Source organism: Paramormyrops kingsleyae, chromosome 3 (assembly GCF_048594095.1).
Source record: "Paramormyrops kingsleyae isolate MSU_618 chromosome 3, PKINGS_0.4, whole genome shotgun sequence".
Classification (NCBI taxonomy): Eukaryota; Metazoa; Chordata; class Actinopteri; order Osteoglossiformes; family Mormyridae; genus Paramormyrops; species Paramormyrops kingsleyae.
In genome coordinates this window covers 27,272,284-27,298,113 of record NC_132799.1, presented here as the reverse complement: position 1 = coordinate 27,298,113, position 25,830 = coordinate 27,272,284, and the positions used below count along the sequence as shown (strand labels likewise).

The following is a 25,830-nucleotide window of genomic DNA, read 5'->3' as shown; positions in this document are numbered from 1 at the left end:
CAGTGATTCGCGGGGTGGGGGGGGAGCCGTAGCGCCCCTCTACGTCGGTCCGGTGCGTCTTTAATATTCTCAGTTGATTTTTTTCTTCATGATGTGTGTTGCTATCAAAGTGCTTGCGGAAAAAGCGTGTTTGAGTATGTGACGTTACATATCCACACGCAAATACACTAGGTTTCAAAGATTTTGTCATGCGTTGTTCTTCTGGGTTTTTATTAATAGCCCTTTGCTATCGGGTAAGTAAAACTGCTTCGTTTTTCCGTGTGAAACTATTTCTGCTAATTTTATTATTGAGGCATGTGGCTGTCACTGTACAGTTATGTGGTTGGTAGGAGATGGGATTTCGTCTGTATGATTATAAATTAACAAGTACGTACATGTATAAATGGACCCTGTGTTATGGCAGTGAGCGTTTGATATTGGGAGGTGAAGTCAAATTAAACGTCCTCTACATTTCCTTTGGAGCTTCCTAGAAGTGTTTAGGCAATCGCAAAAGTTTATTTGAATACCATAACAATATAATTCCCACGACTGAGAAAAGTATCCAATACAAGGCGGTGAATAAGCAGAAAAGCCCACGGTGCGGGGGATTGTTACCTTGTTGTCTAAGAGGCCATACACTTGGGGACTGCCGGATTAAACTGGAAAGTGCAGATTAGCCCACCCATTGCTAGTACATAGTGAGAAACCCCCCTACAGTTTCATCATAGAACATGCACTCTATGGACAAAAGAATTGGGACTCGAGACCATTACATCCATAGGAACTTTTCTGACACCCTGTTCTAAATCCATAAGCATCAATATGGAGTTGGTTACCCTTTGCAGCTGTAACAGCTGTCACTCATCTGGGAAGGCTTACCACAAGAGTTTTGAGTGTGTCTTTTGCCCATTCATCCAGAAGAGTTGGCACAATGCAGTCAGGCAGGTAATGTTCCAGCATTTGCCAAATCCAGACTCATCCATCAGACACTAGCGTGATTTGTTACTCTGCAGAACACATTTCCGTTTCTTCAGAGTCCAGTGGCAGGGTGCTTTACCACTCTTGCATGCAGCTGCTCAGCCATGGAAGCCCATTCTGCAGTTTTTGTGCTGGGGTTAATTCTAGAGGAAATTTGGAACTCTGCTGTTCAAGAGGGCTGGCCACTTTTACACACTATGTGCTTCAGTACTCTGTGAACCCACTCAGACCATGTAAAGTAACAGACATTTTATGGTCGAGTTCCTGTTGTTCCTAAACGCTTCCACTTTGCAATAATACCACTTACAGTTGACCATGGAATATGTAGCAGGGAATAAATTTCATAAGCTGACATTGCAATGGTAGCATCCTATGACAGCAACATGCTTGAATTCACTGAGCTCTTCAGAATGACCAATTCTTTCACAATTGTTTGTAAACCTGTCTGCATAGCTAGGTGCTTGATTTCATCTGGCAATGGCTCTGAATTTGTTTGAGGTGCGTCCCAATACTTTTGTCTATATAGTGTATAATTGTCATTCTGACATACACATACCACTTGAATGTTAGGTCAGCTAGAAAGATGGATGTGTATAATATTAGCTTTACCCAGTGTCACAAAATGGTGAAAAAACACGAACAATTTATTCAAAATGGGCATTTTATTAATAAACTTTGTGGAGAATTTCAAAGTTGTGCTACAGGACATGGACCATATACCGGTTGATTTTTTTTTTCTTGTTCCCTTTTAATAATAAACCCATTTCCCCCATAATCCCCTTTGTACAGCATTGTAGTGCAGCCTATGGTAACCCACCAGTAAAACAAATGTAAACTTATCAAATCACTATATAAATACTTACAATAGGGTACTTACAGTGTACTAAATTACTGGAGGCAGTCAAAGTGGAACATACCATTATGCAAAAAAACGCTTCACAAAAGGTTTAAATGCTAGTTTGGTAACATGATCTGTGATTAAACACTGCTGTAAAAATGAGGGAAGCAAGATTTAAAATCTACATTAAAATATTTTAGTTTTTCTGTTTTGACATGCCACAACCATAAATCGTGATGTAGTCTCTCCCAATTTCTAGCTTTGAGAAGAAATGGGAAAAAAGGCACTTTCACGGAATCGGAGCGGTTTGCACCTTATTCCCACACTGCAGAATGTGATTTATTACATTTTCCAGAACGCCGCCCTTTACAGTGCACCCCCAATGGCAGCCGTCACCTACATTCTGCGACGAGATTAAAACATCGCTATAAGCGGACTGAAGGAACATGCTAGAAACACATTAAAATGTATCCAAGGACTAACATTTATACACTTAAACTATCTTCAAAAAAAACCCATAAGTCTCACCAGCAATTACACGGAAAATTAACTCCTAGACTAACAAGGACGGTAAAACAGGTTTTCTTTTGTCACAGCCTTGATCAGCTACTCCATGGAATAGCTAAGGGTTTGTCTGGTCTCTTCAGGATGGCTGCTGTAAGACCAAACAGATTTTGTTCACCAGTTTGCCACTTTATTTTGCCCAGTGAAACTCGGCAGCTAAAGCCGTCGTCTTCGCTAAAAGCTGAATGCCCCCTCATTCACACACACATATAGCTCAGAAATCATCACAAAAATGACTAATATGGAGACCAGGAACATGGAAGATGGGGCACCAAATCGGGGCAAGCTTTTAAACGTCAGCCGTAACAGCTACGGTTTATCATGCTGCAATAACAGGGATTATGACCATAGTCTTTCCTTGAACTGGCATTCCGTGAAGTAAACCTTAGTTCTGTATATAAACCTTTTTTACAATATTAAAAAAAAAAAAAATCAGACAACCCTGCATCATTAGTCTTCTGGTCTTGGAGACACACAGGAAACCTGTCTGGTATACCAGACTTCTGGGGTGACAATGGGGGGGGAGGGTGGTCAGTAAGAATGATACTGTCTCCTGTCGACATGCTATCTCACTTTGGAAAGAGTCCCACCAGATTCTACTCAAACTAATCATCATGTCGTGTTTTTTTTGTTTTAAACACTACTGTGATGTTCATGACACGCATAGGCACAGTGAATTCAGTGTCAGCAGTGTTTAAACTGTTAGTGCATAGAAACCCACCGAACTGCTCAGAGATTTCTGTAAAATCATTAGGCAAAACAGTGTTTGCTTTATCAAGCCCCTTTACCTGTTATGAGAATCTATTTAAAATTAACTAAAATACTTTAAATATATTTGTTTATATTACACATTGGCTATACACACAAATACACAATGAACTATTTCCAGTTTTTTTCCCCAGTACGTCGTTATTACACATCATTAAAGTCTGGCTTAATTCTCCATTTGTAATGGGACTTCAAAGGATAGTTAAAAGGACAGTTAAAAACAAGTTTTCTTGGGGGGGGGGACAGAACGGTGTTTGGAACAGGACGGCCATTTGCTGCTGATCTGAACACGTCAGTGCTCCACAAAACAAGGTTTACCAGACGAAGAACTCCTCCTGCCCCCCATCGTGGACTCCACAACACTTCCGCGTACACCCTTTTGAACTTGACCTTTGACCCTTGACCCACACCTTTAGGATATGTCTTTACCCCAACAGTTCTTACCTTAAGAGCTGAAAAACCTCACATCATCTCTTCCAAACTGGCTTGTAGCTCTGGATCGACTTAGACTAAGGCCCTGCAACAGGGCTTACCTTCTTAAATAAGTAGTTATATACACATATAAAACTACAGCACCAGTAGGATCATCATTAGGATCATCTAGCGGACAAGACTTGTCGTCTACCGCAAAGCGTTCATGTTCAGAGTGACATCGGTCACCGCACCCTATTTCTCAACTTATTAAAGTATTAGCGATTTTCCCAAAGGGCAGAGCCTCTCTTCAGTGCCTCGGAGATACTGTGGAGCTGTTCGTAACTCATCGGCATGCCCCGCCTCCAGGGGGTGTGCTCAGGGGGGGAAGAGATCATCCATACCATTGGCAGGACGGCTACCGCGAGACGGGCCTTAGACGCTCCGTCTGCGAGGTTTGGCAGGAGAGGAACTGGACTGTTAAAGGATCATGGCATCCTGGAACGCCTCTATCCATCTGTTTAACAAAATTAACAAAATAATTACTAAAAATACAGAGATACATAAAAAGTACATAAAGTAAAAATAAAAGTTAAAAGAAAATGTGTTTAAATGCCTTCAAATTTATATTCCATTTCTTTTTTCTGGCACCAAATTAGATTTGGTTTCAACATTACCCCTATACACATGGTACTACCCAAAATATTGGTAGGGACATCTCCCCCCTGCCCATGCCCAGATCTATGCCCTCGTCTAGCACTCCCACCAGAGACTGAAAGAGCTTCTCTGTATGAGCCATGGATGGTATAGCTCAGGGGTGGGCAATCTTATCCATAAAGGGCCGTAGGGGATGTGGGTTTTCACGGCAACTCCCTAATTAGATTATTAATTAGAGGACTGATTGGCCTACAGTGAGTCCTCACACCTGGGTTTGAACAGCTGACCTAAAGGTTATCCCAAAATCCTGCATACACGCCGGCCCTTTACGGATAAGACTGGCCACCCCTAAAAGAGGCGAAGGTGACAGTGGAGATACTTTGAATTGACTTTTTTTGACAGCGAGGCACTAGGGGGCGCCGTGTACCTCTGGGCCGTGTGCGGGTCATCCGCCTTGAAGATGTAGTAGAGCGTGTTCTTGTGGTAGAGTTTGAACTGCAGCTTCTGGGCGGGTTCCGCGCGCTCCTCCCGCAAGAAGAAGCCAAGCAGGGGCTGGCTCTCCAGGGCCGCCACATCCTGGGGACGACGCAGGGGGGCCAGCGCATTATGGGGGGGCAGAACGTCGACATAGAGCAGGCCCCTAATTGGACCTAATCTAGCTACCATTTGATGATGACCAGTAATTGACCTCAAGCCACAAAGCAGCTTGAAGGTGAGGCTCACCTCGCTGGCCGCGTACGTGTACAGCACTTTGTTCTTGATGACAAACCACAGCCGCTTCCCCTGCTTCTTGTTGCCCTTTGACCTCAGCAGGTAGCCGCTCATGGAGGAGTTCTCCGTGTTTGCGGACACCTGAGGAGCAGGCCGGCGAGCGCGGGATCAGACGCTGGATTTCCCGCCGGCGCGTGGGAGAACATGCGGGTGGCGATGACGTGGGCATTAGACTGACCTCTTTGAGGGCTGCTGGAATCTTCTTTTGCTTCCGGGAGGGGATGCTGTTCAGGACTGAGGAGAAGCCACCTGAGGAGGACTTCCCGCTGGGGGAGACCGCGGTGGGGGTGGCCAGGTCACCTGCACCCAGTGAAATGGGGAGGGCACTTAGTGTACAGAACACACGTACATTTGGAAGAACAGCAGCTTGGCGAGACAAAATCAAGACAAAGCACTTCAGTTTTGCTCAGGGATACCAAGAAACGAACTATACATTAACACACACAGCTGCTTTATTCTGTCCCATATCCCATCTTGTGTCTGTCTGTCATGGAGAGCATGTTCACACAGCTGAGAGTCAGTTTGGGCTCAGAGCAGTTTGGGTTAGTTAAGCTCTTTGCAGACACGGGCACCAGACTGTACCCCACTGAGCTAGACACCGCCCCCATGTGGCAGCACCATAGAAATGGCATGTGACTAAATCAATTATTCATCACCATGAACAGCAATGTCTTGTGAACCTTCTGCTTTCTTTAGGCTGGTGCACTCATGGTGCAGTAGGTGTTCCAGGAGTTTCCATGGCATACTGAAGACAGCGGTAGGATAAACTGCCCCCCTCCCCTCCAAGACACCCTTGGCCCAACGATTGGTCATACTTTTCTTCTGCAACTTGGCAAAGCAGTGGTCACACACTCTGGCCGGCCGGTTCTTCAGGTACTCCAGGTAGTGCTTGTTGGAGGAGCACGTTTGGCAGACCACCTGCGGGAGACCGTGGGAAGCTTAACACTCAAAGCTAACCAGGATTCGCCAGGCCAAGTGCATTCTGGGAAGGTTTTTGGGGTAATACAAGAAGATGAACTTCTGTAATCCTGACATGAAACCCAATAAAACTACTTGTAAGGTTAACAGCAGGCTAGTGGGCATTTGGTCCAGATGGCGTATTAGAAATGACAAATCTACAGTAATTATTAAAGGGTAGAGAGTCTGTGTGAGGCCTACACTCATCGCACTGTGCCACCACAGCCCTGAGCCCTCCCCCATGACCTCTGACCTCTCCCCCATGACCTCTGACCTTGCCGCAGGCTCGGCAGTGGTGTCTCCTCCATGTGAGTGTGAACTCGCAGGTGCAGATCATGCACATGGTGGCGCGCAGGTCGGGGATCCAGATGGGAGCCTTGGAGCCCAGTGGGGCTCCAGTGTCCAGGCCGGCCCCGTCAGCCTGTAACGGAAAGGCCCGAGGTCAGCCTGGTGCGGCCATGGGGGGGGCGTTGGGCTGGGGTGGGGGGGGGTGCCATACCTCCTCCAGACTCTTGCTGGAGATGAAGGTGATCTTCTTCCTCGTGTAGTCGTTGATGGCTTTGGAGATGGCCTCCAGCCACTCGTCCCGCTCCGTGGCAGAGCTGCCATTGGGGGGGGGGGGACAGAGCTGGTGAGTCGTCCGCCTGCAGAGCCACTGCGAGGCCTTTCGCTCCAGCGGAGCGCTGAGGGACTGTGTCGCAGGTTAAACCGCGTTTAATGGGTCCCTAAAGTGTAACTTGTGGTCGGAGGTAACGATGTAAATGAAACCGCAAGTGCACATGCACTGATAAAACTTCCTAATCATTTACTGAACAACATCTTACTATATTTATCAATCTTTAATAAAATTGATTATAGAAATATATGTCATATGTTACAAGAAGTTAACTCTCTAAAATACACAAACTAATAGCAAGAACCAAGACTTAAAGACTTATAAGCAAAGTGTTGAACGAAATATATATACATGGCCATTGTGTTACTGATCGGATGAAGTGAAACTGCGAAGCTGGACCAAAACGAGTAGGCAGATGGATGGATCATCACTGCCCCCCTCCCACACTGAACACACAGGATGAAGCAGGAAGTTATACATTTACAGCATGGAGAGCTAGGGACCACTCAGAAACTTCCGGAAAGATCTATAAACTCCAGACTTAAAATTCCACAAGAACAGCAGACGGGCAGGCAGACACACACTCACTCACGCGCGCGCACGCACACACACACACACACACACACAGCTGGGAAACCCCCCCTTCCATGTGCCAAGCGGGTCAGATGCTATCAGAGGCCCACACACTTCCTGCGTCAGGGGAGTGCAGGGCTCAGGATGGGGTGAGCAGGGGGGTGGGTACCTGGCCGACAGGATGAAGGAGCGCTCCACGCTCTCGATGTTCAGCTCGTTCTGATAGGCCTCCTGGCTGGGCTTGCTCACCTGCGGGAGGCGCTGCAGCTCAGTCACTCGTATTCAGCCATGCCAGGAGTATAACAGATCATCTCACAAGGTGGGGGGGGGACTAACATACCTACTTACAAATACCCAACCTTTAAACATATTCTACGTCTCATTATATAACCTACTGGATTTTTTTTTTTTTTGGGGGGGAAGGGGTAGATCAGCCTCACCTTCATCCCTGCCAAGGAGAGCATGCAGTTCAGTTTATACTGGCCAGACTGGACAGGCGTGGTGTACAGAAGGGTATCATTGAACTGGGGGCAAAGGGGAAGGCAAATTAAACAGGTATGACGACATAAGTTAAGATCAGCACAACAGCTGTTTGACCATAGATAAAAAGTAAACCTTAAACTTTATACAAGCATAATTATTTACTGATGATTGAGTCCTGTTATCAGACAATGCGATCATTGACATTCGGTATACATAAAAGTTTGCATACACTGCCTTATCAACTATACACTGAATGACACGTCTCTCTTCCTTGTATATGCATTATATGCATTTGAACAGCCAACCACAGCACAGCGATCCTTCTGACTCCACCCACAGGCGGGATCTCACCAGGAAAAACATGCGGGGCTGCATCACTTTGCGAGAGAGCTTCATCAAGGTACCCTCTTTCAGGAACACCTGTCACAGGGGGACATCGACGGGGGGGTGGGGTCACACAGCTGCCTTGTTAGCCGCTGCCTGTTGCTATGGTGACGGCCACAAGCCGCGGTGCGGAACGGGTCGGACTGGGACTCACCCTTCCCGGCTGAACAATCTCGTGATGACCGTTCAGACTGTACTGGACCTGCATCAGCTTTTGGAAGTTGTCCTGAGGTGAGGAGAGAGAGAGTCAGCTCAGTCTACCTCCATGTGGGAGGGTGTAGATGGTCACATGATCATGGGTGGGGGTGGTAGGTAAATGTTCTCGTACCCCCTGTTTCATGATGTCATTGGCATGGTTCGCCACCTCCTTCACTATTCCCAGTGCAGCTGTTTGGACAGAGATGCAGAAAGGTGTGATTATTCCTGACAGCAGCTGGCAGACGTGGGGGTGATTCCCACAGCGATGAGCACATTACCTTTAGTGTCTTTGTAGTCCGATGAATCCTCAGGGAGGTTCTTCAAATAATCTGGAAAAAAAACAGCCACTTTAGAAATGAAAACCGGCGGGAAAAAAACAATTAAACTATTAAAGAACTTTCACATGCTGACCTACATGCAGCATAGGTGGCCACTAGCCACTGTGTAATTCAACAGTGGACCACTAGGTGGTAGTAGATAACCACTGCGTTGATCACAGCCCAAAACTATTTCACCATTTCACACCCACGCACACTTTATGCATTAGCACTGAGGATTAAGCAAAGCTACCTTAACTCTTCTGCCCACTGCTGAATTACCTCAACAGCAGGAAAAAAAATCCCCAAACTAAGCAAGAACTCACAGCAAATGCATTTTCCAGCATTTCTGATACCTCCGACATGCAGATGAAACAGATTTTGTCATCTGACTAGAGCTGCTACCTGGTGACTTGGGAAGATGGACTGCAGTGCTGATTCTGATTTTTTATTTTTTTTTAAATGGATGAACCACTTGTTGTTTTACACATTAACAAATCTCTGGCGGCCATTAGCTGGAAGCACAACGAGAGACGGTGTACTCCAGCAAGTCCTGGCCTTTCAATACGGGCTGTATTTCGTGATCCCCCCCCCCCCACCACCACCACCACCACAGACCAGATCGGCTGAAACAGCGGCTCAGGTTTCTGCGTGAACCTCGGTTCCCTAAAACACGCCTTTTGTGAGGGGCTGTAATCGGACCCACAGGCGGAGAAACGGCACGTGCTCCCTCCCTCCGCGGAGCTGGACACCCACTTCCTGCACCTAGGCAGCATGGGGAGGATGTGGGGGGGGGCGGCTGAGGTCAGCGACGCAGGTGAAAGGAGGGACTGTGAGACGGTGTGGGTCCCTCAAGGCTGCTGATCAGCTCATCTCAGGGCTTCTCTGGTTACTAACTCCCCAGCGACACACTAATCCCCCCCCCCCCCCCGCTGCAATTTCCTAATCAGAGCCGAGCTGCACCGACATCAGCCTTGACCACACAACAAACCCACGCACTGTACCCTACTGACTGCAACAGCGCCCCCTACCTGTTAACAGCAGCTGGTACTGAGGAATCCTCTGCACAGGTTTCAACAGGTAGTGCTTCAGAGCCAGGCTGGCACACCGGGGGCTCATCTGGAGGGGGGAGAAACCCATGAGGTCATCATAAGTCGCCATCCCCTGGGTAGGCTGTACACACACACCCAGAGGCTCATGTGCTCGGTGTATTCATTCTGTGACGCAGCCAGGAAGGTCGACGCGATTATAAATTTACGAGCACAAACTTTGTTTCTTCTTGTTCCTTAAACCTTATTCATACAGAAGGGGCTTCATCAGCGGCCTGGTGCTTCGGGGGGGAAACGTGGGCGAACGTGCACGAGGTCTTCGCAGGAAGCAAACTCATTCACGCTGGAGGATTACGTCTGAAGCAGAAGGGGAAGCTTCCCGCCAGCATCACAGCAATGCGCGCATGCCGTAAGGCGCCCGTACCTCGAACTCGCGCACCACGGCGCCGAACCCCGGGTTCTTCCGGCACTGCTCGTCCAGGAGCGCCACGTTCTTGTCAAACTCACGGATGTAGGTGGAGTACATCTTCAGATACGGCCCCTTCTTCACAAAGATGTCAGCCAGTTGCTGCTGGTCGTTCCTGGGGGGACAAAAACGGGGGGCGCTGACTGAAGGAGCGTCCCGGAGTTAATGGGCCAGACACTCCAAGTTGCAAGTTCACGGGACAAGTGTATAGTGCAGTGCTTCCCAATCCGGTTCTTGGGGACCCAGAGTCAGTGCACATTTTTGCTCCCTCCCAGGTTCCCGAGGACCAGATTGGGAATCACTGGTGTAGTGTGTTGAGGCACATGTGAAGCTGAAGGGGGAGCTTCAGCGGAATGTTCCAGTACCAGTGGGCCACCCTCTCCTCCAGCTCTCTCAGTAGGTCCCGGTTGAGCTCATACAGCTGGGGAAGGTAGTAGAGGATCTGGTTGAGGATCCGTTCCTCGATAACTGGCTTGCTGCTCTGCCGGGACGCCTTAGCCACGGCGTCTCTGAAGTCCTGCCACGGGACACGGGTGACAGTCAGTTGGCGAGGGGGAAACCGATGGTCATAGGCTATGCAGAGCAAGCGGTGGTCTCGTCGGACCAAGTCAGATCCTGATTGGTTGGAAACATCCAATCGGGAATAAGCATCCATCACTATGGCTGGGCATTGAAAGGCTGCAGTCACTCACACCTCTGGTGTTGTACGTTTCAGTCTTTTGGCATGCGATCTAAAATTCAACGGTTTCAATGGTTACGGTCATAGCTGTACGGTGCGTGTACTTCCTCTGTGTTGTGACGCCAGACTGGTGAAAATAGTTTCTGTGCCGTGACTGTGAGAATGTGCCAGGCGTGCTCACGAGGTGTGACTCAGAGACAGTGCCCTCAGTAATGCCACATCCTCGTGGGAGCGACCAGGCCCCAGACCCCAGGCCCACGCCACCAACGAGACAAACTGCACATCAGCGCTTCTCAAGCTTTTTGATCAAAGGTCCGCATCAGATTTCTGTTCAAAGTCAGTGGCCTGGAACAATTTTCAATAACAAAAGAGCATTTCATGAACATGAACAATAACATTTGATATCTCACTGATCATTTCGACTCTCTGTCATGGTGGGTTATGATGAGTTGTATGTGCAACGCTTGGTGGTTCTACATTGTATTTTTGTACTTTAAAAGTCTTTTTACATTAACTATGTTGATTCATAAGCAGCATAACCGGCTGGGTCTGGACCGGACTTTGAGAACCTCTGCTGTACATAGACAACAAACATATGAAACACTGGTGCAGATCTGTGCAGAAGGACAGCAAGTCCATCATGGCAGAGACTGTTGCCAACAGCATCTTCCCAAATTGGCTGAAATGAGTCTGGGGATTCGCTGCTCCGAACGAAGCCAAGTCTGTAGTGCGGCTATTGTTCAAACCTCACCGCCGAAATGCATAAAAGCGGCAGGAATGCTGAGCATCCGGAAACAGGCAAGTGACCGCGGGAACCACGGGGCTAAAGGAGGCGTGAGGCAGGGAGGCGAGGCAAGGCAGGGAGGCGAGGCACCCAGCTGGCAGCCTAATACAACACACATGCGGGGCCTCGTTTGCCGACACCACCCCCAGAAGACTCGCGCATCACAGGTCACTCCAGTTACACAGGGGCAGGCTCCAAGAATCCCTCAGAAGCGGGGTTAGGGGGACGTCGTGACCACAGTCCCTGGGGCCGGACTGTCTAATTTGCGGTCAGAATTAACCCCGGCCCCTCAGTGCCAAGTCAAGATGGGGGTGGGCCAGTGGCTTGTTCTCCAGGGACCGTCTGACCCTGAGCTGCATGCCGCTTAGGATAAAAGTCTTCTAAATCCATGTAATGTAGTGCAATGAAACGGCAGGAGAATTTCACAGGGCCGAGACGTGCAAGGCCGGCGCCGAGGGCGATACTGACCACACGGGCTGTCAAACAAAAATAATGATGATAATAATGAAAACAGAAAATACAGGCCGAAGGTCGGCGCGGTCCACAGAGGAGCCACTGGAGAGGAGGGCTGTCACACACCCCGCCCCCCCCCAAACAGCCACCAGGGCCCAGAGCAGTGGCCCAGCCGGTCACGTCCATCAAGCTGGAGGGAGACTGTACCGGACAGGTGCGTGGTCAGCAATCCCTTCCACCTAAACTCAGGCACGTGTGCAGCCTTGTGGAAATTAACCTCCCCAGCTGACCCCCAGCCAGGCTTTTCATGTATGGGGGCTGGGGGGGTGTGACTCGCTGCACAAACAGAGCCGGAGAAGACCCCACCCCAAATCTCAACAATCTGAAACAAAACAAGAAGCCCTTTGAAGCCGGTATGCGCTGTTAACACAGGTACCCCGGGGGGGCAGGGGCGTCCCAATGAAGCTCTTCTTAAGTTTCCAAAGCTGTGTGTTTAAACCGGACCCCTAGAAACACCCCCCACCCCTCCCCAACCAACCCTATCATTCATCTGTGGGCAACCCTACACTCACACAACTCCCCCGCACACCTGTCACGCATCGCTGGGGCTGGGGGGGGGGGGGGGGGGGGCGGGGGAGGTGAGACCCGTTGCCACAGATACCTTTCCACCTCAACAGCTATGGATTTCGTGGGGGGGGCTGCACTATTGTGGCAAAACGACCCCCCCCCCCACTCATTTCATTGCTTAAACAGAAAAGGGCAATCACAGGCAGAAATGGGGTCACAATGACCTCCTGCTGTCTCCATGACTAAAAGGTTACAGTGTCCATGCAACTGCTTTTGTTTTGCTTTCTACAATCACTAATAAAGTAAGAACGAGAGAGATTCCCAGAAGGCGCCCCCTGGCTAGGGCCCCATGCTTTGCAGGACAGGGACCCCGCAACACAGAAGTGGTTAAACAAGATGGGTGGATGGATGAGTGAAAGAACAAGAGGGCACCAGCAAATCCAAACAGACGGGAGAACAAGACAAAGGGGCCACACGCATGCATGCACGCGCACGCACACGCACACTCACTATACTCACAATGTGAAGCAGTTTCAGCACGTCCACAAACCTGCGGAGGGGGGAGACGGGTAACGTGAGCTTGGGGGTCTCACACAGGGATTGACCGTCAGACTCGGTGACCGGCGGCAGAGACTCACACTTTCTCGGAGCTCATGATCTCCTTGGCGATGAAGGCCACCTTCGTCTTCTTGGCTCCGATTTCATTCTGGTAGGAAAGACCAAACGCAACAGAATGAAACTGGAATAAAACTATGCGTTTGCACAAATATGAGGACAGCCATAGTACCATGCAAAAGTCTTAGAAAATGTTTAATTAAAGCAGTTTATCTGAGTAGGAAGGGCATATGTGCTCACAAAAAAAAACAATTTGAAGTTAGAAAGTATGACAATTAATAATAATACTAAAAACTGACAAATTTGTGTTCTCCAAAATGTTAGACATCTTGTAGGATGGCTAGATGAACACCGCCTCAGGTCCCAAAGCTCCCCTCAGAGGTACCGGAGCCATTCCATGGATTTCGCAAATTTCACCTCTAGCTCAGGCATTTAACATAATTAGCTAACTAAGTCAATAAGGTATCGATTACCCTTTTGAGGTGTGCTAGTGATTGAGGGGAATAATTTATGCGTGTACTGGATGGTCGCCACAAATACTATATGACTATAGGAGAGCTTTTGAATTGGCTAAGCCAATATACCTTTACAGACGTAATATAGTTATAACAGCATAATAATTTACACATTTTCTTTGATGGCATATGACTTTTGCACAGTACCATACATTGGAATGCTTTGTTTACACATATCCCATCATGCTCTCCTTTGAGAGACACATATCCCATCATGCTCTCCTTTGAGACACACATATCCCATCATGCTCTCCTTTGAGACACACATATCCCATCATGCTCTCCTTTGAGACACACATATCCCATCATGCTCTCCTTTGAGACACACATATCCCATCATGCTCTCCTTTGAGACACACACATCCCATCATGCTCTCCTTTGAGACACACATGTACATTTCAGAGCGAAGCCTGGGGTCTGACCACAGGGTCAGTGATTTATCTGCCCCCCCCCCCCGGTGCATTTTGGGGGGTTATGGGCCTTGCTGGAAGGCCCACAGGTGTGGCAACAGTATTTGAACAATCAGCCTTCCAATCACAGGAACGAACCCACAGAGACAGCTGTGCATGAGCCTGTCCAGTTGAGTTGTCCAGACGAGAAGTGGCTGTGTAAACGTGACTGATGACCACTAGGGGGTGCAGCAAGGTGCCCTACCCCTGCCACAGATGTCCATCTCCCTGCTGCTCCGCAATTGGCCCGAAGACTTATCGCTCTGTTGAGGAATATCGAATTTCACGCACTGAGGTCCAAGCTAATTTGGTATAACTTCTATCATATGCTGCGTGTGTGTGACGGGGGGGGGGGCGGGCGGGCGGGTAATACGATTACAGAGGAAGCAGGGGAGACTGGAAAAGAAGTCCAAAATTCAAAAGCCGGCATCGATAAGCTGCGTTTACGTCTTTCTCCATCTGATGGGGATCCACCACTCAGTCAATTTCCAAAAGGCTAGAAAGTGAACATCTTACAAAAACTAAAAGCTCAGGCATGAGTGAGTGAAATTTCACAGTTTCTCTGCCATTTGTAGACCAAAGGTCAGCACACGGATTAGCATGCCAGTGTGGGCCAACCAGAACACATTCCTGGGTTATTTTTGCCTCAGCTGGGGAGAAGCACGGCCTTGCCCTTTTATCATCTAACAGTAATGCTATCATTGACCCCCCACCCCCAGTCTCACAGGAGTGGACCTGGGACACGGTGCTGCGGTGTAAGAGGGGCCCTGGTGTTCTGTGGGTTGCACCCCCCCCCCCCTGGCAAGGGGTCTACACCATCCACATGCCCCTCTCCATCTGATATCGGTCTCAGCCTGTCAAAGCACATCCAACAGGAAGAGGAATTAAACTCACCCTCGCTGCCAACCCAAACACAAAGCAGGAAGTCCCTGCCAGCCTGGCATCACCGAGCCGGTTTTTAAAGACACTTTCCAGCCAACAGAGCATGATTTATTCGGGGGGGGGGGGGTGTAATGCTGGGCTCTACGTGTTACTAAGTCTCCTGTGAAACGCTCAGAAGGTTTTAGCTACTGAAGATCAAAGGGGGAGCTGTTATGGAGACGGAGGCTGAAGAAAGGAGAAGCAGGGTGGCGGTAAGACTAACAACTGGAAGTGTGCACTGAACTGGGTCAAGTCATAGCCACAATTACAGTGTTGGGGGGGGGGGGAGGCTACCACAAAGCTAATGAGAATCTAGTGACACACACACACACACAGACACACAGGTTTAAACCCCTAACCCACTGCTAATCAGGAATCTTGCTCCTCACTCGTACACGTTTGTGGACGTTTGCACGGTCATCTTCACAGTGCCAGCCCAGGTCACTTTTGCCTGTAGAGGATCACGTCTGCAGGCACAATCCGTTTACCTACAGGGCCCCTCCTATACGCTCCACTGCGGGAAGGAGACCTTCCACAAAGATTAATGTCACGACGACCACAGGAACACGGAGGCAGTCGCACCTGCTGATCCCCGGGTGACTCCGCTTCCCCTTTGCTGGAGGCGGAGCTGTCGTCGTCGTCCTCGTCCGAGCTGCCGGGGACTTCCTCTTCCTCGGAGCGTCCATCGTCCTCCTCCAGAGATGCCCTGACGGGAAAAACAGGAAAACGCCGGTGAGCGTCACGGAAACAGACACGCGGACCGGCCACAGACTGGAGAGAGAAAATAACAAGGTGACCACAAACGGAAGAGGAGCGAACGAAAATACAACACAAACACTCATGGAGAGACAAACGGGAAGAGCCTCATTGATGCTGAGAGAAGGAAGGGAAAGGTGACCCCCCCCACCCCTCCCCCCAACTCTGATGGGCGCAACTTCAAAGACACAACCAGAAAAAGGCGATTAACACTCAAACTCTTCAATCCTACCTGACACTAACAAGGCAATCCCTATTTATATGATGCTGGCAGATTATCAAGCACATTGATGGCGTCTCCACAGAACAAGAACATGAGGCTCTCTTTGCCTCCGGCACAAACGAGCGGAATTTCCCGACCTTCTCTGATGTTTCAGTTATTCTCACGGAACGTTCCTACCTTCCATGGAAGGCAGACTGGGCCTCACTGGCAGCTGACACGCAACGCGGCCCCTCCGAAACACACGGCGCCACCAATCGCGGATCTATACAGCAAGAGACTCCAGTATGGCTACTTCAGCATCATCGCTGAGGAAATGCATTATGGGTAAAGGCACTATATGCACAGTATGTATCAAAAGTAACCTTAAAAAGTTACAGTAAACAAAAAAAATCTTGAGGACAGGTGCTGAAGTGCTTGGCGATACTGTTGGCAAACAAAAGGGGTCAGAAAAAGTGCAAAATAACCTGATCTGACTGGGAAAGCAAATGAGGTCCCAGTAACCAGCCAGGCGTGTTTGGGCAGCAGCAGTCGAGCATGCTGGGACGAGCAGGACCAAGATGGGTCATCCTGCCAGCGCCGCTCCGGAGTCTGCAAGCGGTGGCGACACACCCAAAGGCCGCACCTTGTAAGAGCTAACGCCACCCCTCCCCCAACCATGTAATATCAGCCTCAGCAAGCGTCCTGCCTGAGCGAGAGGCACAGAACGGCAATTCCGGCTGAAGCGGCCATGAAGAGCACACTTGAGGAGGAGGGAAGGCCCAGCAGAAGCGATGGAAAACAGAACAGGGGAGGGGGGCGGGGTACGGCTCAGCATTGGCGCTGTATCAAGGGCAGGGAGGAGAAGGAAACGATGATTCCTTGCAAACAAAAACTCCTGGACAGCTTCCAAAAAGCTGAGAAGACCCTACCAGGGAAGGCAGGACATTCGGTGAAAGGCCCCCCCCGGGACAGAACGTGGCCCCTGGCGACCCCTCAGGCAGGAAGCCGCCGGACGCTCAGCGATGCTCTCCACCTCGGGCGGGGGGGCGGGGAGCAGACGAGGGGGGAAACTGGGCCCCAGTGAGGGGCCATGGGGTCCGTCACAAACCCAGTGAGGGGCCCCGGGGTCCATCACAAAGGCCGCTTGTTAGTTGCCGAAAGGGGGAAGCATCGCTCTCATCGTCAGTCTTGCGATGTAAAAACGTATCGGCGCTGCATTCCCACAAATGGTCAGATCTCGGGTTCAAATGCGGCCTCTGCCTTATGGGTTTGCTTCACCTTCAGGCAACTTTCCTTCGCACTTCCATTTCAGTCCCCACAATCTCACAGATGCCGCTCGAGTGAAACTAGACTATCATGAAAGAGCCAAACTAACCCAGTCAGACAAGAGCTGAATTCAAAGCGAAAGCATCCTGTGCTCACTAAGCACACGGAGCGGGTTTGTAATCCGCCAAAGAGCAGGACAGCGTACACGGCACACTTACGGTCTCGGTCCACGGCTCATTAGCGCCGCATTCCTGTCAGGACAGCCCCGGTCATCCTCGGACCGCTTCACAGAACTGTGAGGCAGGAATCAGGATCACCATGGAAACGACCCGTCTCATGACATGTATGGTTCACCTGCGGAGCTCCTCTCTGGTCGTCAGCAGTCGGATGGACAGCCATGAGGGTCTGCCGCTTCACCTTTACTGGAAGCTCGCTGTGTGGCTGCTACCCCGCCCCCCCCCCGAACAGGCATCCCACACTGTGGGGACAAGGACAAACCCCCTCTTGTTTACCGCCTGGCTGCCGTTATATAAACTGGCACCCGCTAAATGCTTCAGAGAAAAAAACTCCCGAGAAAGAAAACCACAAAACACCTTACACACACCCCCGATCAGACACACACAGAACATTCTGAGGAAGTGTTCCAGGAGCATCGCAGACTCCTCAGATGCCCCACATCCCATCATCTCTGCAGGATTAATGCCCTCAGATAAGAAGATGATGAGCGATACGTTTTATTACACGGACCTCCACAGCTGAGCTCATCAGACTCTGACTAGTCAATACAAACCTTACCATCGAAATCTAGATGCAGTTTTCAGCTCCTTCACGGTGCTCAAAGAAAAAAAACAAAACACTTAGTTATTTGAGACAAAACATCCTCATGTACTTTGACTTGCTATTGCTTGGGGTACCTGGAGTTCCCCCTTCAGCACGCTCATCAGAGTAAGATCAGATAACACATAAAGGGGGGGGCATTAAGAGTCCGAGACCAGACGACAGGAGCAAACGAGGAAGTGACCAGGCCTGCAGCCGACCCCCCAACACTGAACATGACGACCTTAACCCCCACCCAACCCTAACCGTACGTAACCAAACAACATACCAGACTATTGGCATTTTTACTTTTTTGATAGCAATCACAGATTTTTTTAAAAACTGTGTTTTCCCTTCTGATCCCCACAATGTAATAAATACAAAATCTCTCTCTCACACACACACACACACACACACACACACACACACACACACACACACAAGCCTCCGATTCACTAAAAACATTTCTCGGGACCCTCAGAGACTTGATACGCTACTGAAGGCCATACGAAGATATGACAGGAATCAAACCCACCAGGAGAACACATTTAGTAAAGCCATGTGTTAGAGTTCCTTTTCGAACATATGCGGCACTCAATGGATGGAGCCAAGAATGACTGAGAAACAGTATCCCAAGACATTATCTATGACTGGTTACTGCGAGCTAGCTTAGTCTCCTTTAAATACTTGACGTAAAGCCATTGTTAAATGATTTTGTGACAGATTATCGGAACGATCATGAGGCTGACATGGTAGCTTTAGAGTTAGTGTTACTGATACAGGGGGACTAGCTTCACTTCACAAATTGCACAGAAAGCGGGCACATTTCAGTGCCACCCGGGACCCTGCAGTGCATTATGGGAAGGCAGGCATGGCCTGCAGGGTCAAGATACCGAGAGCCTAGAGCAGCTTTCGCCATTCATCTGAATGGTGGCCCACATAGGCCAGGTGTCTGCAGAGGGGTAACGAGAAAGAGAGAGAGAGAGAGAGAGAGACGCCGGCCAAGCTGCTGGAAAACAGCCTTTTCCATCACGCCCACAGCTGACCGCGCTCTCAGACTTCCAGAAGACGGGAGCAGGGAGGGGTAGGTCAGGACGGAACGGGGCGGGAAGAGGAAGCGAGAGGTAGCTGGAGAAAAACCCCCAGAACGGGAACATGGGGAACGTTTTCTTTCCAAGCTAAAATTCATGGGCTGCACGTCACTCGAAAAGCTTCCTGCTTCACGGGGCCAAAAATAACCCACAGGAAAGACGGGTCCAGCAGCACGAGGGTGAAGGCTGCTTTCACGCGGAGGGGACCGTCGACGGTAACTCGCAGAGGTGGTCTGGCGGGGGAGGGGCAGCCGGTGAAAACTGCCCCAGAAAGCACACTTTTCTGTAACACACCCATCACATGCCCTTGAGGTGCGTAATCTCTCCACGCAATCCAGGAATTCCAACACTTAATTTCAGCTTACTTTTAGAAACAGCCTGAGGTGTGATGAGGACGGACATCCACCAGCTTAAAGCCCAGAAGGAAACAAACTCACAGGCTTTAAATAAGAAAAAAAGAAAAAAAAACAACCAACATGTTTTTGAATTCCAGAGCTGCCCGTCAAACTACAAGAGAATAAAGTACATTGTTCTTCACGTCTTCCTCCACAGTCAACACTTTACACCCCCCAGATAATCCGCTCCCCCCTTGTTCCCCATACTGGTCCTAGAGGGGGAGGGAACCCGGGTGGGCGTGGGAACGGACTCATTCATCAGCATTACCACCACCAAAATCACAAGGCCGACTTCAAAAAAGCCAATGCAGACGGGTTAAGAATATGCAGCATCCGCAACTCTATTTGCTAACAGTCTTCATATATAGACACACACAGATTCACATGCGCAAGATGCACTCTGAGATCATAAGACATGGGAAATGGAACTGATGAGCCCATTTGTCCCGTTACCTCTTGCAAGCTGCAAACTTCTCTCGAGGCTCGTACGGCTCCTGAATCTCATAAATGTCCCCGTCCTCGTCGTCGCCCTCAATGCTGGATGAGTTCTGCCACGTGAAGCAGGCATGCGAGCCACCAAGTGCCCCCGCCGCACTCAGAAATGGCAGGTTCATGTACTCGGGTATCTCCTCATAGAATGGCAGGTTCTCATACTCCGCGCCTGACTGGCATTCGTCCCGGTGCACATCAGGCTCAGCAGCGATCTGCGGGCACGACAGCTTGCGTTCCCTGGGCCGGGTCCTGTCCTGGTCCTGAGCGGCCCCGTTACAGTCCTCATCCATAGACTGCTCCGTCTCGATAGAAGTGCAGTCCAGAGAATGGCTCCCCTTCGCCAGCAGCTTGGGAAGCATCTTCACGGAGAGCTTCAGTTCCAGGATCTTCCTGAACGAGCTCCTCTTTTGTCCGTCAGATCGGTCCAGATCTGCCGACGAGAAGGACTTGGCCCTCTGCTTCCCCAAGCGGAAGGCAAGTGCTTTGCGCTGTGGCTCTGTGCTCGAACCCCGAGATGCTTGTTTTATGAAGAATGGGACCATATGCCGGGGAAACCTCCATATCGTTTTTTCAGTAGGGGGAGCCGGAAGCTCTCTCATCTCCCCCTCATCCGCTTTTGGCGTGTCATCAGATTCCTCCTCCTCCGCAGGAGCTTCTTCGTAGATCCTATCTTCGTAGTTTGTGCCGCTCTCCTCTGCCTCATCTGACAGCTCTTTCTTCAGCAACACAGAAGCTGGCAGGCTGTGTCTCTGTGGCTTTTTCGGGGCAACTTTTGGTGAGCTCTCCTCCTCCGTGGAGGAGGACACCTTGGCTGCCACAGAGGAAGGCAGATTGCAGCTTAACTTGAGCTTCTTGGGGAGGCTCCTCGTTATGGGATATGGAGGAAAGTCACCGCAGTCCCCAACTTCATCCATAAAACCACCCCCCCAGTGATGATCACCACCCTCATCCTGGGTGTAGTTCCCATGCAGAAAGAAGCCAGATGCCCTGTCGAGTTCAGGTGTAAGTGATGCCCTACGTGGAGGAGGTATTGGTCGCTTCAAATCCTCTAACACGGCAGATTCTAGAGAAGGTGAAGAATGTTTGTGATCATCACCTGAGTTCTTGGAGTAGGAGACGCACTGTGTGTGAACCAGAACTTTGGAAGAAAGACACGGACTATCACAGGGGGCTGACTTTTCATTAGTCACTCCTTGAACCATTTCAGTTGGCTCCTTGATCTCCAGGGAGCTTATATCAACACCAGCCTGCCTAAGTAACGCAGATTTTCTCGGCTTTCGCGGCATGGGGATCGGCAGAGGCTTTTGAGGAGCCGCTGGAACCAAGACTCTATGATGCATCTGCTCAGAATCAGCATCCCTCTCCGATGCATTCTCCACATGTCCAGATAAGTCTTCGACTTTATTGATGGAAGGCTTGACATTGCAATCACTCCAAGATTTTTCGGGGAACATCTGTTTTACATTGGGTTCTACAGTGTCATTCAGGTTCTGGTCCGGTATCCCAGACTTACTCGGCACTATGGGCTTTCCCTGAGGTTTATGCTTAAGATGATAGGTGTTGGGGGATACTGCCTGGACCCAAACATCCTTTAATTTCTGCTCCAAAAAACTGGCACTGAGCACCTGGCTCTTGTTCCCTACTTTATCTTGGCCATTCTCAGGTTCATTCTGAATCCTGGGAACGGGGGATGACGGTGTGATGTACCCTTCCATCCCGCCATTCTGGCACGTTTCCCACTGCTTGTCAAGTTGGTCTATCGTCGTTCCGGTTGACTTGCAGTTCCCCACGCGTTCACATTGTACACAGCCATCCTGGCCGCAGGAGCAAGTCCGAATGATGTAATCCGAGTCCGATTTCAGCTGAGTTTTCATTCCATTTTTCGAGTTCAGAAGGCCCAGGTTCTCCGAAGTGTCCGTGCTCTCTTGTGCGCAGGTTAGAACTATGCCTTTTAGGGTAAGAGGTCTCGATTCCGGAGAAGCAGTGCTTTTGGGAAGGCATGGCTTAGGTGCAACTGCTGGCTTCGCCTTCTTCGTTACTGCTGGAGAAGAGTGTGAGAGGACGATGTCTGGTTTCGGGGCGATCGGAGGCGGTATTGGCTTCTGCTGCTGGATAACCTTGGGTTTGGGGGCCACGGGCGGCTTCTTCACACCTGAGGTGACAGAGATGGCAGAATTTAGAGACTGTGGATTAACCCAGGTGTGAGGACTCTTCATTCAATCAGTCCCGTAATTAGTAATCTAATTAGGGAGTTGCAGCAAAAACACGCAAACACAATGGCCCTTTCGGGATAAGACTGCCCACCCCTGTCCTATTCCGACATACAGTAATTTCAACGCGCAACCCATTTTTCGGAATGGAACCCAGTGGTAAATTGGGGGTAGTCTGTACAATATTAACATTCACACAATGAAGACATTCTTAATACTGTAATATCAGTAAAATCTAGGGAGAAAACAAGACCTGCAGGTTAAAATATCAACTGAAAAAAACCACGGGGTCGACTATCGGACTCTAACCACTGAACAGCCGAGTACCACAAAGCATCTGGTACCCCATGTGCCAAAGCAGCAGTGCCCAGTTTCCATTTTCCTTACTGTACACCGCGGCGCAAGGCGTGTGCCTTCGAAGAGATGAGATTACGGGGTCGCCAGAGGTCATTTATGACAGAGAGCCTTCCAAATAACAATATGAGAAGAGTTATTGGACGACAGCTGGTCGAAATTGGAAAAAAAATATCAAGAGGGGAAAGGGATTTGTTTGTTTATTCGTGCAAACCCAGCGGCATTGGGGTTCTTTTATGACACGTTTCATTAAACCCTTTTTAGTTCGACTTAAAACTAAAAAGTCTGAAACAACAGTGCAGTCTGTCCAGTCGTCTAAAAATAACCGTTACTGAAGTCAGACGCTGCCTCAGAACGACGGAGCGCTTTGATGGCAAACTCCACATTATGCGTGGTACAGCGCAAGCTTTAAAGCGCGTTTGGAAAAACATTTTCTTTTGTACAAAAATTAAGAGGCACATTTTAAGACAAAAAAAAAGCCCATAAAGAAATACATACACCAAGGAAAACAGCAGGAAATCATCTGCAACGTAGGAGGACGCAAATTAGCAAGTTCGGCGGAGACACAGCACACCCTCCCCGCACTGATCCTTGAAATAAATGCCTTGCTGGTAACGGGCACGCAAACGGAACCGCGCGTGCCCCGCCCCCCTTTAAAGAACCGCAACGCTCCCGGCATTCAGAACAAACTCCAAATAAAACCTTTGTTATTTGAAGGAACCGGAAGGTCTCCCCGACAAAACATTTATCAGCATATATCAAGGCATCTTATGTTGTGTCCTTAGAAAACTTTCAAAACCAACTGAGCAAGAAGCAGAAGTCTTAAATCACGAGTGTTGTGTCTTCCTTAAACCACAATACTATGAAAAACAATGCAAAGCATGAATTTAATTACATTGTCATGACTGAATTACTTGGCGAGATTAGGATTTCTGCTGCCTGTCAGCAGTGCGGAGGTTATCGCACGTCTCTCTCATCTGCAGACCAACAGAGCTAGATAGTTTCGGCACCAAAATAAACTCTGCTTGCCCTGTTATCAGGTACAGTCCCATGAGCCTGAATCCTATCCACGAGAAGCACGCGGTACTCTGGATGGAATGCCAGTCCACCTCGGACTACACACACAATTTAGAGACAGTAATTCACCTAAATGCAAGCCTACGACACCAGTACCAGAATCAGAACACCACTAAACATCCTAAAAACCACCAGCAGCAAAGCCACAAAGGGGAAAAAATAACAATTACCCGGAAGCCAAAGCCAGGAATCTCTATTTAAGGCACTTAAGCACCTGGTTACCAAGTTTGGTCCATCGGACCGGACTTCTGGCGATCGACCGTCCGGACTCGGCAGAAGGTGCGAGGTTTCAGAGCCGCACCGGTCGCCAGCTTGCAGTCGCCGGTGTTTATTCTGTGATGATTTATTAATCCCACAGCGGAGGGCTGCATTTGGCAAGGCGGATAAAACAGGGTGTGTGGAAACTGTGGACACCTCTGTATTTACTTCACATCTTTCACACCACTCACGATTTTGGCTCCCACTCACGAATTCCTTTAGGTTAATAATTACTTTCTTGAATATGCTTTATAATTATCTAATTTACAAGGCGTATTTTGGAAACCCTGACACTCAGTTTCAGCTTCTTTTAAATTTACAGCCTTTAGTAGAAAAAAATATATTTTCCCCCACGGCCATAAAGTTGCTGATCACGGCTAAACTAGCTTTATAAGAACCTGTACTACAGAAATACCATTTTATTCTTTTTAATTATGATCTACACAGTTTACAGTTTGCAAAATGCTGACTAAACTCAATGACTGTACAGGGATAGCTTACCTTGCATCAGATTAAATAGACTCTAATTGATGACAGCATGGACTTTGATCACCCTCCAAAACTTACAGCTCAAACACATTAATTTGATGCATGCATGTCAGCTTTGAGGGACTGGAATAAGAACGGAGGTGCGGCGGCGGAGGTGCGGTGTCCTGTACACCATCATGGGGCATAATGTTACGCCTGTTCATCCAGACTCGGCACCCACAGCACACGCTCATCGAGCGGATGTGCTATTAAAACTCTGCATTACTAATTACCAAACGCTTACAAAATATAAAAATAAACACTGCACAGTCAGCTTACGTGTTTGATTAAACGACGCATATAAAAGCACCTTTATCAGACTCGTTTCCTTCTATTTGAAGTGTTAAAACGCAGATATCAAGTTTTGCAAAATACTTCAAATTTCTATCGGGGGGGGGGGGGGGGATATAAAATTACATTAGAAACGCAACGAATAGAAACATCGCGACGAAATCCGGGGAAACACTGATAAGATCACTTCACTTAAATCACATTATTTACTTTACCGACAGGGAGTTACATATGCAAATGAGCGACAATTAAGAGTTAATAAAGAAAAAACAACCCGCAGGCACACATTTCCCTCTGAACCCACGCAAATCACCGCGTTTGAGAGACAATGCCCCACAACAGGATAGATCTTTAAAAAAACGCTCAAAACGTATTTGTATCTCAAACCGGGCAGTTTCAACTGCTTAGCATAGGCTACTTACATTTAGATGGAATTGACTATTTCCGTCCATTAAAATCACATGCACGGGTATTACAGATAAAACTTGTGAGTGTGACAGCGAGGGAGGCGAGTTGCTTGTAATGTCAAAAAATAGACACATAATAAATAAGATTGCGAATAAAGAAAAGGTAGGTTTGCTTCCCAACTATCAAAGCAATACAAAGCGTTTTAGCCTCCGTGCTAACAATGCCGTGCACCCATTAACTTGAGTTGGCTGTTAAACTGCAACCATAAATCGATCGTATTTCGAATGTAACTTTTAGACCCTTTTCCCAATCCAAAAAGCGCAACTTTTTTAATCGATTAAAGCAGTTTGTGGAACAAACCTGTGCTCATGATTCCCAGAACTTCTCACTCCATGAATAACTCGCTGGGTGAACTCGATGCCTTGTAAATTCTTGGGTTTTCTTTTCCAGAACGCATTGTCAGTTCCACATCCATAAAATAGCCAATCCTCCAAAACACTCCATACGACTTTTTGAGTAATAATATTGTTTTTTCTGAGAATTAAATAGGTTAAGCCACTTTTCCGTGTTTTCCTTTGCCACTCATCTCAGCCCGCTCGGATTTACAGCACGGGACTCCTTTGACTAGCTATTGATTGAGTCTTAATTGCAAAGAATGTCCACTAGGGGCACCCCACGCTAATCACGTAACCA

The 25,830-nt window shown here is 48.8% G+C and overlaps 1 protein-coding gene and 1 long non-coding RNA gene across 5 annotated transcripts; one reads left to right on the top strand and one right to left on the bottom strand.

The window, feature by feature from the left end:
- The first annotated feature begins 3 nt into the window (after window positions 1-3).
- On the top strand, window positions 4-6,031 carry LOC111844323 (uncharacterized). Of its 2 annotated transcripts, none has more exons than XR_011989588.1 (2): window positions 4-233; window positions 5,009-6,031. It is a non-coding gene; the product is annotated as an uncharacterized lncRNA (long non-coding RNA). The 2 variants fall into 2 exon arrangements; XR_011989587.1 differs by having other exon boundaries at window positions 5,006-6,031.
- On the bottom strand, window positions 1,601-25,776 carry fgd6 (FYVE, RhoGEF and PH domain containing 6). 3 transcript variants are annotated; one of them, XM_023812677.2, is made up of 21 exons: window positions 23,074-23,157; window positions 19,973-22,163; window positions 15,576-15,699; window positions 13,131-13,198; window positions 13,012-13,042; window positions 10,375-10,526; window positions 9,968-10,124; window positions 9,526-9,613; window positions 8,456-8,506; window positions 8,308-8,366; window positions 8,134-8,205; window positions 7,947-8,015; window positions 7,553-7,636; window positions 7,282-7,361; window positions 6,423-6,525; window positions 6,198-6,344; window positions 5,782-5,884; window positions 5,145-5,266; window positions 4,919-5,047; window positions 4,623-4,771; window positions 1,601-4,055 (listed from the first exon to the last, which is right to left on the bottom strand). In XM_023812677.2, the coding sequence occupies exons 1-21, from the start codon at window positions 23,096-23,098 to the stop codon at window positions 4,019-4,021; spliced, it is 4,041 nt and encodes a 1,346-aa protein (XP_023668445.2). In that variant the 5' UTR covers window positions 23,099-23,157; the 3' UTR covers window positions 1,601-4,018. The 3 variants fall into 3 exon arrangements, with proteins under 3 accessions (XP_023668445.2, XP_023668444.2, XP_023668442.2); XM_023812676.2 differs by lacking the exon at window positions 23,074-23,157 and adding an exon at window positions 25,498-25,776 and having other exon boundaries at window positions 4,919-5,266; XM_023812674.2 differs by having other exon boundaries at window positions 4,919-5,266.
- Between the last annotated feature and the right edge of the window lie 54 nt (window positions 25,777-25,830).

What these genes read in the sequence shown, in the direction of transcription:
- fgd6 (XM_023812674.2), bottom strand. Translation starts at nt 23,098, where the DNA reads ATGATTTCCTGCTGTTTTCCTTGGT. An exon ending in AAGTTTGCAGCTTGCAAGAG is followed by an intron (nt 15,700 to 19,972) that starts GTAACGGGACAA and finishes TTTTCCCGTCAG; the next exon opens with GGCATCTCTGGAGGAGGACG. An exon ending in GAGGAGAGGGTGGCCCACTG is followed by an intron (nt 10,125 to 10,374) that starts GTACTGGAACAT and finishes TTGTCCCCCCAG; the next exon opens with GAACGACCAGCAGCAACTGG.